Source organism: Rhagoletis pomonella, unplaced genomic scaffold (assembly GCF_013731165.1).
Source record: "Rhagoletis pomonella isolate Grant_MI unplaced genomic scaffold, Rhpom_1.0 Rhpom_scaffold_00010, whole genome shotgun sequence".
NCBI lineage: Eukaryota > Metazoa > Arthropoda > Insecta > Diptera > Tephritidae > Rhagoletis > Rhagoletis pomonella.
This window is the reverse complement of record NW_023458564.1, coordinates 29,886,807-29,898,392: the sequence shown is the minus strand read 5'-3', so window position 1 is coordinate 29,898,392 and position 11,586 is coordinate 29,886,807. Positions and strand designations below refer to the sequence as shown.

Sequence of the window (11,586 nt, the reverse complement as noted above, 5' to 3'; positions counted from 1 at the left end):
TTTCAATTTCATAGATTGTTTATAATGACTTTTGCTAAAATTTCAAAATCAAAAGTTATCAAAACAAATTCTATGGGACTGAGAAATATTATTTTCTACTTTTTAGTTTATTTATAAAAGCTTTGTATATTAAAAAGTTTTTTTTATATTATTTATTTTCTACTTTTTAGTCCTGTCTGAATAAAATTTTGCAATAGATATTAAAATAATTCAACGATATTAATAGAAAGGTGCACACACATGCATTTACATATGTATGTACATACAAACGAGCACCAATTAATTTTATTTAAAGAAATGGCGTGTCGTCTATTTCCGCTGTAGCAAACGTAGTACATAGGGCGACATCTAGATGTCATCTACCTCGCCCTATTCACTACAGATGTCGCCCTATGCACTATGCTTTTTATAGGAACTTTTTAAAGCAAAGCTTTATGGTGTCGGACACACAACATTGAAAGTTTCTGGATCCACAACATTGAAAGTTTCTGGACACACAACATTGCAAGTTGATAAAAGCGTTGTAAAATCCCTGCAAATTTACGTGAATTAGATCGGAACTGAAACAGTTTATAAAATATACTCGTTATCCGATTATGAGCCGTAGAACATCAGCAAACCATATGTTTGTACGTAAGCAAGGTTATCATTGTCAGATGGCTAGGAAACGAAGGTATGGTATCTTATTGGAAATAGTGAATAACAAGCAGGAAGTGGGGCTCCCGCTAAGAGACCATTTCGGTTGAGCAGAGCTCAAATTGTAAGCAGTGCCATGAGTGTGTCCTACGAAGAACCTGAACCACATATACTGCATACACAGACAAATTGCTGTATATATATGACTTCAGGAACAAGTCCTCCAGTTCTATAGTGAGGGTTGAGACTCATTTGAGGGAGGAAACGCCTAATGGTCATATTCTCCTTTCTTTTTTCTGACTTAAAGCTTAGTTATGCATTTGCATATACAAACATAGGCGTTGGAAACATAGTCGTGTTTAAACTTAACTCAACGCATAGATATCTTCCCATTAAAAATTACATATATTTTTCGGCTCTTATTTCTCCTTCTCTCGCTCTCACAACCCAGCCGAGTGTCAGTTTTACGTGGAAATCAAATCTCAAAAGCTTCCAAGTAAAGTTATGTTCGATTAAGTGTTAGCGTATAAACAAAGTTCATTGAACAGAATCATATTTGTAACACTTCTCAGGTCAAGTCAAGTTAAGTATGCATAACTGAACCTGAGGCTGCAAGCTGAATTTCAAGTGCACCGGCATGCAAAATAATGGTCTGTGCATTTAACCAGGCATGTATTGCGACCCGGTGATTCCGAATCTGAGGTCCGTTTGACTCGTACGCTCTCAAAATTTCGAGCAGAGCCTAGTTAAAAACACAACCCACTTTTTTTTGTTGTGCCGGTATTATGAATGCTATTTAACACAGATAATACATTGGAAAAGATGAGAGAGATTTAATCCCATTTGAGAAATAACTTATTCATAATATAATTTCACCGAAAAAAAGTCTTATTTTGTTGTTCTTCCCAAGAATAGAAGTTTTTCCAATTGTTTACCAGTCAACCGATTTCTTGACTTGGTTATTGTGGCCCATGCTTTCAAAAACAATCGCCCGTTTGTTGTTGTTTATACAGCCAGCAACGTTAAAAATACTTTCAAAAAAATATTTAAATACAAAATACAAGTAGATACCTTTAAAAAAAAGTATTTGAAATACAAATACAAAATACTTTTACAATCAGAATTTAGATACAAATAGAAAATACGTACATATTTTGGAAATACAAATACGTTTGAAAATACTTTTGAAATCACAAGTATGTGCATTAAAGTGTCCATCGAAAATGGGTTTTTTTGGAAATTTCAAGACTAGACCCCCTAATTTAATTCGGTTTTATGAGAAATATTATTGCGTATTTTTACGGACTTTTTAAAGGTCAATTTAAGTCAGAAAATACAATTTTGTAGATTTATAAGTTTTTGAATGACTATTTTTGATTCGATTTCAAAGAGCGAATATTTTCTGAGAAGAGTATAATTTGGTCGAGTTCGGTCAACTAGTTTTTGAGATACGCATATTATCATATAAGTGGGCGGTGACCTCCACCAGTTTTTTGCTATTGAGCGATTGTATATATGAATTCGTGGCATTGCTACGATATATCGTACACTTTTTTTAATGCGTTTCCTTATTTTTTTAGCCAAAAACTTGGCTACTAATATGACGTTGTAAGATGATAAATAGCAAAGTTTGCAACCAACTCCAGTAAATATGAAATTTTTAAGCAAAGGATCTGATAAAAATGCATATATATAAAAAATTGTTTTGCTTAAATTTTTTAAAGCTTTTATTTTGCAAACCTAAAAGATCTCTCGAATATGAGATGCCCTCTTCGACATATAACAACGTTCTAATAAAAAAATCGTTAAAATTTGCAACAAATTTGTACGATATATCGTACAAATGCCTGCAAAGGGTTAAAATACAAAATGGAAATGCAGCTTAAAAAAAGTAGTTAAATACAAAATACAAGTAAATTAAACAATTGTATTTGAAATACTTAACATCTCTGCCTACAACAAAGCTAATGCAGTTTTCAGCACCTCCCATTTTTCGAATAGGTTCGACTTCGAACAAGATACTGGCCTGGAGAATAACTACACTTCCTCCCCTTTCGTAGACCTTTTTCTTGTTTGACCGATGGTGAGCTGTTTGTCGTGTTTCCAGCAGTCGTAGCCATCTCTTTGGCTACTTCTACCTCTATAATACTTTTCAACTTTTGTATATCCTCACCATAAGTATTGGCATCTTGGAAGTGGAGGTTTTTGAACCTTGGGCCTTAAATTGTACCGAAAGCTGCATATGTGTTACATTCGATTTCCTAGTAGCTAGATGCCACAAACTATAATAATTTTATATTAGGCATCAACTTTTCTCCAGACAAGATGTGAAGATGGCGCTTACATTTTCTATGCTGGGCTACGTTGAATATTTTATTTATTTTTTTTTGTTATCAACTCTTTGTATCCTATTCTTTGTTAGTCTCCCCTACCTTCAGTCTTGCCTGCTAATGTTTTCAGGGCGAAGAATAATAGAGTTACCCTGTACGTCTGTATTGAACATTAATCTTCTTTTCGAACAGTTGGGCCATGTATACTTTGGATCAAGTCGACTTTGGCACCGTCTCGCGGTTTTCCTTGGCATTTATGCAGCAGTAAAGCACAGGAAAAAAGTACGAAGAACAATTTGCCTTCGCATCAGGTTTCGATGCGAGTATTTTTTCAATACCTATTCAACACTTGGTGTCAATACCAAAATTACTTGGTATCGGACGAAAAGTATGGAGTATATAATTGTATTTAATCGCATCGTTTCATCTGTATGTATGACGTAGAGTAGATGAGGCATTGTGAACAAGAAATGTGGAATCAACGCTGAAGTTTAGTGTGAAATCAAAAAATAAAATGCCTCAATTTATGATTTAGTTTTTCTCGCAGTGCACCCCAGTTATCTATTTGCCAACCCTGTTAAACGAACCGTAATGGAAAATGAATGAAAACTGCAAATAATTGAAAATGTTTTGCTGCTTTAGTATAGTAGGTATTTCTGATTACTGTACCATAGAATATGTACATACATATATTCATACATATACTTATGTATAAGATCGATAGGCATACCTAGATATAGTGAGAAAAATGTGCACTTTAAAGTGGGAATGGCATGAAATCTCACTGCCGCATCGCTATTTTCGCAGTAGCAGAAAAGCATTAAATAAAATAGCCAAGCGCAAAATTTCAAACAAACGGAAATTGAACATCAGAAGTCGGACTGGCTGGCATAGAATTGGGCCAGGTGGAGTGTGTCGCACTTGGTGATACCAGACCAGAGCGGCTGTTGCCACATATCACTGAATTTGTTCGCGACTGCGTCAGTTCTGTGTAATTAAGTTAATGCAACTGAATTTCGAATTTGTGACAAGCAAAAGAAGCACTGAAATACTTGTACATTTGAAACGAAGAGAAAGCAAAGGCGGGCAATAGCAACAGTGGGCTAGAGATTTCATAACACTGCACTCATATACACACACACATAATGCAGCGAGTTAACAATATGCCATGGATTCATAATAGGGGCACTTTTTTCCGTTTTATTTTGGCTTTGCTAATCAAAATTATCGAATTCTCTAATAAAAACAACTGCTCAACAAAGCCTTTGATTTTTTGTAGCGCATGCCATAAACTTCATTATCAACTATCGTTTGTGCCCCAAACGGTAAAACGCTACAAAGCTTCGATATTGCACGTTTATTATCTGACAAAAAGGCAAGCACAGATTTCGATTTAAAAAAAATGTGTTAAAACGTCCAACGTCAAAAACACAAACAATGAAGCAGCAACCTTCTTATGCACATACATATTTAGTTTCTAACGAACCCTTGTACAAACATATTTGCATACTACTAATTTTCGGATGCCAGAGTTGCCACCGGGAAGTATATTTCCGAACAAATTTTCAGTCTGTAGTAATTTTTAATCTTCATTCTTTTAACTTAGCTTGAAGCCATTAAAATAAATTTGTAATTAATCGGAATGTTAAATGTTCTTTATGCCAGGATTTTAATTCTAGATTCAGCATCTTTAATATGCCTAACTCTCTTCTCAATGTAAATAAATCTTTATTGTTCAAACCCACCCTGAAGGAAATTAAATTAGTTTGAAAGTAATTTATAAACCATCTACTTTATTTTCAGTAATAAATAATTGAAACTCTCACTTTTTCTCCTGCAACGAACTGATTTACTTAACGTGGCGATGTCCTAGAAAGCAGTCAATTATCCGTCTCTGCATTTGATTTCAATTACTTCATAATGCATTTGGCTTAAAGAACTTAAAAGTCAATATGTTTAATTTAAATACCCTTTCGTTCTGCACTTCACAGATCCTTTTTCATATTTCCAAGATACAAGGTGTTTCTTTGAGTAAAAATAGTATCAAATTTCAAAACATTTACTTACTGTAGTTGTTAACCGACTTCAAAAAAGAAGAAGGTCATTAATTTGTAGAATTTTTTTTTAGTATAATTATTTTAAGGAAAGATGGTACTTTATAGGTGTTTCGGTTTCGTTTTTTGCTTGAAAATTACTTGTTTCAAAGTAGTTTTCCAATTAGTTGATTAAAAAAAAAAAACACACTTTCTTCCGTCAGGACAATGAATGACTGAAGATAGTCATAGCACATAAAAATCAGCTAGTAAATTTTGTTCCATAGATAAATTCATTAGACCCTGAATTATCAAAACTTTTATGATTCGGCACAACGATAAAAAATTTTGACTTCCGTTTGTCAGGGTACAATTTTGATCAGTTGACCTGCTCCGATAATGCGGATCAACGTTGCCGTTTGTCTATGCTATAAGTTGCAGCTCTCACCCTGCCCATTTTCATTGACGACACTTAACGAATTTTAGAAATGGCGCTAAATCCAAATATTGAGCAAATTTTGGGACACCCTATAAATACTATCTATATGTAAGTACATGTGAAGGCATCACAGTCGCTTGCTCGTAGATATCGCTTTCATCTGTCCTAGTAGTCCTTGTAATTAAAATTGTTTGCAAACAATTTTGTAACACGGTAGCGTACATGCTTCTTGCCCCACGCCATTGACATTGCCTAAAACTATAGGCCTACTATTGCAACATTCGCTTACTCTTGCGATAGAATTTAATGTTGCTTTTCCCACCGGCTCTGTGTTGATCCATTTTCTACTTATATTTACTTTTTATCAGAGACCCGTGATCTCTTCTATGAAAATACAGTTATCAATTGCTACTTCAAATATGCACATGCAATTTTAGTGAATGCACAAATATATTATTTTGTTGTTATTCAGAAGGAAACTCATATTTGGAAAACTTTATTCCAATTTTAAAAGGTGTCGGTGTGCATTTGAAATTTTGCATACAAATACCATGTAAAAAAAAATCAGTTCTCTTTAAAAATGTTATAACCAGGACCGAAGAAAATAAGCAAGAAAAAATCAATTTTAAGCGCTTAGATAAGCACTAAAACATTAGGGGTATTCTCCAAATCTTGCAAAGCCATTGCACGTAGCACGGATTGCACGGATTGCATAAATTGCAAACACACAACAAGAAAATTCATGGGAAACAACATTTCCTATCGCTGCAAAATATGCAACGTCGAAACCCATGTATATATTTTGCAAAATAGCATAGCAAGATAATAGCGACCCTGTGCTAGTTGTTTTGTTGTTGGAATTGCTACATATTTCTCTCATTCCTCTCATCTCGCTCACTTAATTTTTTTTTGCTGTCTCTTGTTATTGTATTTGATACATAATTTCGCTGCTTGCTCCCCATGCATGCTACCTCTTTGCAATGGGGTGTTCTCGTACTCTTCGAAATTTGGAATAGTATTTTTGCATTTCGTGCAATCCGTGCATCGTGCAAGACTTCGAGAATACCCCTATTGGTAAATATGCTTGCAAATATGCTCGCAAAACAACAAAACATAAGTACAGTTTAATGTCTTTTTGTTCAGTTTACTTCAAGGATTGAAAAATTACCATGGACACAAAGTGTTGCTCGATATTCTCAAATAATGGAGATCTGCGTTGGTTGTTTTAATTTTTTTTAAATATTCGTTATTCGGTATTCAGTAACACCAATGCTTCCCGTAGAGACAAACCATTGGTTTTAAGTTTTTATATTCAAGCAGAAATGAAATTGAAGTTATGAGTTAATAAAAACTAGTTCTGTTTTTTTTGTTATTATTTTTAAACATTTATTTAGTTCGAAGAATACAAAAAGCCTAAGAAATGGTCAAGAAAAATGTATAGACCCCAATTTCTTAAGCAGTACGAAGTTCTTAAGAAATTTGCTACGTTTTCTATTATGGTTTGCTAAAATTTCTTTGTGAAGAGTACATGGCGCCCTTGTTTTAAACAGAAAAACATATATGCCCGTTCCGTTATTTCGTAAGGAAAAAGTGAGACAGCAGGCTGTGAAATATCAGATATTAAAATAAGCAATTCCAAGCAAAAGCTTCAACTTTTCGGCCCTAGTTATAACTAATGAACCGTTTCAGATACATTTAAATTGTATAAAAAATTACCCTGAAGTTGATTGTCTACACTCAAAAATTTATATACTTACGAGCTATGAAAAAAAAACAGAAATATGTAGTTTTAGTTTACAGATTTGTTAGAGAAGAGAGAGTTTCAATCCATTTATTTATTTTTTATTGCATTTTTAAACATTGATATTCTTTTTAGTTGTTAATAAAATTCAGTTTATTGCAATTAGGATATTGTTGCACTACTTGCAAAGAAATTGCTTTTGTTCGTCTTCTTCTTTCGTCAAAGCTTGATTATGATTTTGTATCAACGCTATGCCTCGTTCAGCAATATCATTAACGTATTTAGTACTCTTAATCGTCTCTAAGACAACCACGTGCAGGGTAATTTTTTAGAGAATTTAATACACTACAAGAATATGCAAAGAAAAAAATGTTGCCCCCAACGGTTCAATAGTTAAAACATTTTTAATAAAAACAAATTTTTTTACTTGCTATTGACCTGAAAAATTTCAAATTCCCACTAACACCTTGTAAAATTGGAATACAATTTTTTCTTTTTAAAACAATAAGATCTAAAAATTTTATTAAAGAAAGAAAAGCAAATTTAATTAACTATAGAAGAAAAAATCTATAAAAAATTTTTAAAGTTAAATGAAAAAAAAAAAATCTTGTTTCTTTTTAAAACAATAAAATCTAATAATTAAATTAAAGCAAATTTAATTCGAAAGTTATACAGTTAGGGTCAAAGATTTAGCACCAAAATTCAAAAGGATATTGTTTGAAGCTTATGTATACTCATTTATTTTTAATGATTTTTGTTTAAAATATAATTCACTCTATAACAGAAACCACATAAATAAAATTTTCAAAGCTTGCATAAACTTCACAAAAATTAATGATGATTTCGTTTCTACCAAAAAATATTGTCTTTTGATTTCCCCTTTCTCTTTTCGTGTTCTATTCTAAAATAAAGGCAAAGGGTGAGAAATCTGTGTGTTCGTTTCTTAAAATGTCACACTCATGTAAGGCAAAAAATGCACATTCTCTGCCCTGTGAAACGTTGTCAGGGGAGATGGTTGCCCTGAAAATCAGATGGTTGTTTAAAACGACAAAATTATGAAATGCGTTAACTAGACCTAGACAAAGGCAAGGAGGCAAAAACATGCTCTTCTGCAGGGTTGAGTGTAACATCAAATACATTTTGCACCGGGAAAGGGCAACATAGTTTGAAAGAAACGAAATCACCATAATAAAACTTCAAAAAAATTTCATCAAAATTTCAAACATTTTTATCAGATTTTTTTTTGTAGCACATTCAATGTTATTCTATTAAAGTACAAGTTCCAGGTAGCTAATTTTATTTTTTTTTTGTCAAGGGTTTTGTGCATTTTTTTCCATATAAAATTAGATTTTGTTCATGCTAACGCATGGAAAAAACGTGCAGCTCCCTCGACGAAAAAAATTCTCAAAACTCAAGATTCTGATTAAAGATTTTTATTAAAAAGTTTGATAGTTTCGATGAAAAATATTTGGAGTTTGATTGCATTTTTCGCAAGCTTTGAGACTTTTATTTATGTGGTTCCTATTATGAATTGAATTATATTTTAATTGAAAATTATTAAAAATAGATAAACATAAAATTCAAACAATATCATTTTGAATTTTGCTGCTAAATCTTTGATCGTAGCTTTTGTACGCAAATGCTTTTCTTTAAAAAACATTAAAATCTAAAAATTAAGTTAAAAAAGAAAAACACACTGAATTAACTAAAGAAGACAAAATTTTAAACTTAAAAAAAATATTTTTCTTAAAACAAATTTAAATAAAAATAAAGAAGTGTTTCTAAAAAGTAAATTTAATTTAAAAAATATATATGTTTTTTAACAATAAAATCTAAAAAAAAAGCTATAAAACGTAAATTTCATTTTAAAAAAATGCAGGTAGACTTATTTGGGCAAACAAAAAACATTCTGGACAGTGTAGTCAATAGTGTCTACAGTCGATAGTTCTCTAGTATAAAATATGTACAATTAGTATGTAAGTATGTAGGTATCTGAACAAAGTAATAGTTTACCTTTTTACCGTCTAGTTCGTGTGTACCTTGTGTTAGAACCTTGTCAACGCTGGCTGGATCACTGAATGTTATGAAGCCGAAACCTCTGAAAGTGGAAGAAAAAATTACAATTAAACTTACTAGATTTTTTAAATTTATAACATACAACTAGATCTCAGAACTGAAATGCAATAAATACATGACAAAGGTTTTGAAGTACCAGATTTTTTTTTCAATCTATCTATGTAGATTAGACCACTTCAAAAAAATAAATAAAAAATACTGGAATGCCCCCGCAATCTGACCCAGATTTTAGTATTTGATATAGTAATGATCCTCCATAAATCTCCCCTCTCTACAATAATTCTAAGAGGTCGCGCATTGAGTGTTTATTTTTTCCATAGGAATAACACATAATATTTAAAATGAGTTATTCTCTTTTGAGGTCAGTATATTTTTCTAGGATCGATCATAACGTCGGAAACTTTAAGAATACATTGATTACATGCCATTTAAGTGTTATGCAGGCTCAGATTCTTTAAATTTCCGTTGGTTTGTTTATCGCTTGGTAAGGGGCGTTTAAGTTTTTGGCAGTAATTTCCAACAGTTTTCAATGGTATGTAATTAAATGAGGAAAGATGACTATGTTATCATTTTTATTCCAGCTTCATCAAAATATTTCACTACTTTTTACAGAAAAAAGTTACATTTATAGCAAGGAGTGAAACCGATTCAAAATAACGTTCCGGTTTGGGTTTCGGTTTTGCCAAGTGTTTCGGTTTCGGTTTTGGTTTCGTTCTTCAAAATTTATTTCGGTTTTGGTTTCGGTTTCGTTCCGGTTTCGGTTTTTCACAGAAATTTTGTTGATATTATTTAAATCACAATGTCTTAAACGTTGAGGAAAGAAAATCGAAAATTACAGTTCACTGATAATATCAACACTAGGTTCTTTCCCTAACAATCTGGACCGGATTTGGTAATTAGAGAATAAGAGAAACATTTTCTTTCAAAAATGGAACAAAGTTCAGAAGTACGGAAACGCAAAAACCCACATTTTGTGCCCACAAGTCGAGAAACAGCTGATTCACGTTGTTCTTGTTTTTGTCACTTATACCATGTTCCGACCGACATCGGAAACATGTTTTCGATGCTAAAACTGGTTTTCGACCTAAAACTTGTGTTTTCGTCCATATAAAATCTGTTAAACGGAAACCAGTTTTCGCTGAAAACTACTTGAAAACTCACTTTCCACTCATTCCAATCGGTGTCTTCACTAGTTTTTTTCGATTATTTATCGAAGTGGAAGTCATATTTTATCATCTTTAATACGCCATTTCGGATTTATTGTTAATTGCCTGGCCAAAGCAAAATAAGAATGAAAGTTAAAGGTTGTGAATGAAAAGAAAATGAAGGAAAAATGTTTTGGTTGTCGGTCAGAACATGGTATTAAATGCAAACACTTGAAAATTGAATTTTGGTTTCACAAATTTGATTTTAAGTACATAGATTGAAACTACATCAACAGGCCATTCACTTTTCCTTAAAAGCACCAAGTAAATGCAGGCAACATGTAAACACAATACAGCTTATATGCACTTTGACACTTTATCCATTTTTACTCGGAGAAAATTTCGGGCTGTTTCGGGCAGGAAGAAGAATACACTTACGATCGAATACGCTCGAATTTTCGCTCTCTATTACCCATTTTGTTGAGTACAGGCATGATTTCTGGGCTATTTTGGGCACACGCGGGATCTCGCATTGCGTACGGGAAAGAAACTAATTAAATATAATTAATCGATTATCGATTCACAACAACAAAGTCATTAGCAGATTTTTGCGAAAAGTTACCTTGCCATACTTATTTACTACTTAACAAGAATTTTAGCAAAATGTTGCTGATTTTGGTTAAATAAATCATTTATTTCAAAGAAATTTTTATTTATTATTTTTGTAAATTTCTGGAAACCGATTGAAACCTGTGATTGAAATGGTTTCGGTATCGTTCCTTTTCAGGTCAAGATAACGGTTACGGTTTCGGTTTCGGTTTTGAAAAACGAAACGGTTTTAAACGGTTACGGTTTCGGTTTGGGTTTCGGTTTCATTCCTTGATTTATAGTCTCTCATAAAAACGAGAGTGATGGATGATTCCAAGATAAACCTCAACCAGTCGGATGGCTCCCAGTACGTTAGCAGAATAAGATATAAAGATTTGGAATCTGAGACAACAATATAAAGAAGGGAACTACCACCCAGTTTGAGGATGTGAATGATATTTTATACTATGGCATTTATTAGTCAACCATCTGTCAAAAATTGTGCGTGTAAACAAAAAATATGCAGTCGTCTATACTTTTTCTTCAGATAAGTAAAGAAATATCTTAAAAGAGTTGGCATAAAAATTTGAGCATGGCT

At 32.6% G+C, this 11,586-nt stretch overlaps 1 protein-coding gene across 1 annotated transcript in view; it reads right to left on the bottom strand.

Moving 5' to 3' along the window:
- The window catches only part of LOC118746578 (RNA-binding protein Musashi homolog Rbp6-like), a 581,128-nt gene that overhangs the window by 168,836 nt on the left and 400,706 nt on the right, over positions 1-11,586 (bottom strand). The window contains exon 3 of the mRNA XM_036480421.1: positions 9,193-9,277. Within this exon, the coding sequence (XP_036336314.1) occupies positions 9,193-9,277 (85 nt within the window). The remainder of the gene's footprint in view (positions 1-9,192; positions 9,278-11,586) is intronic.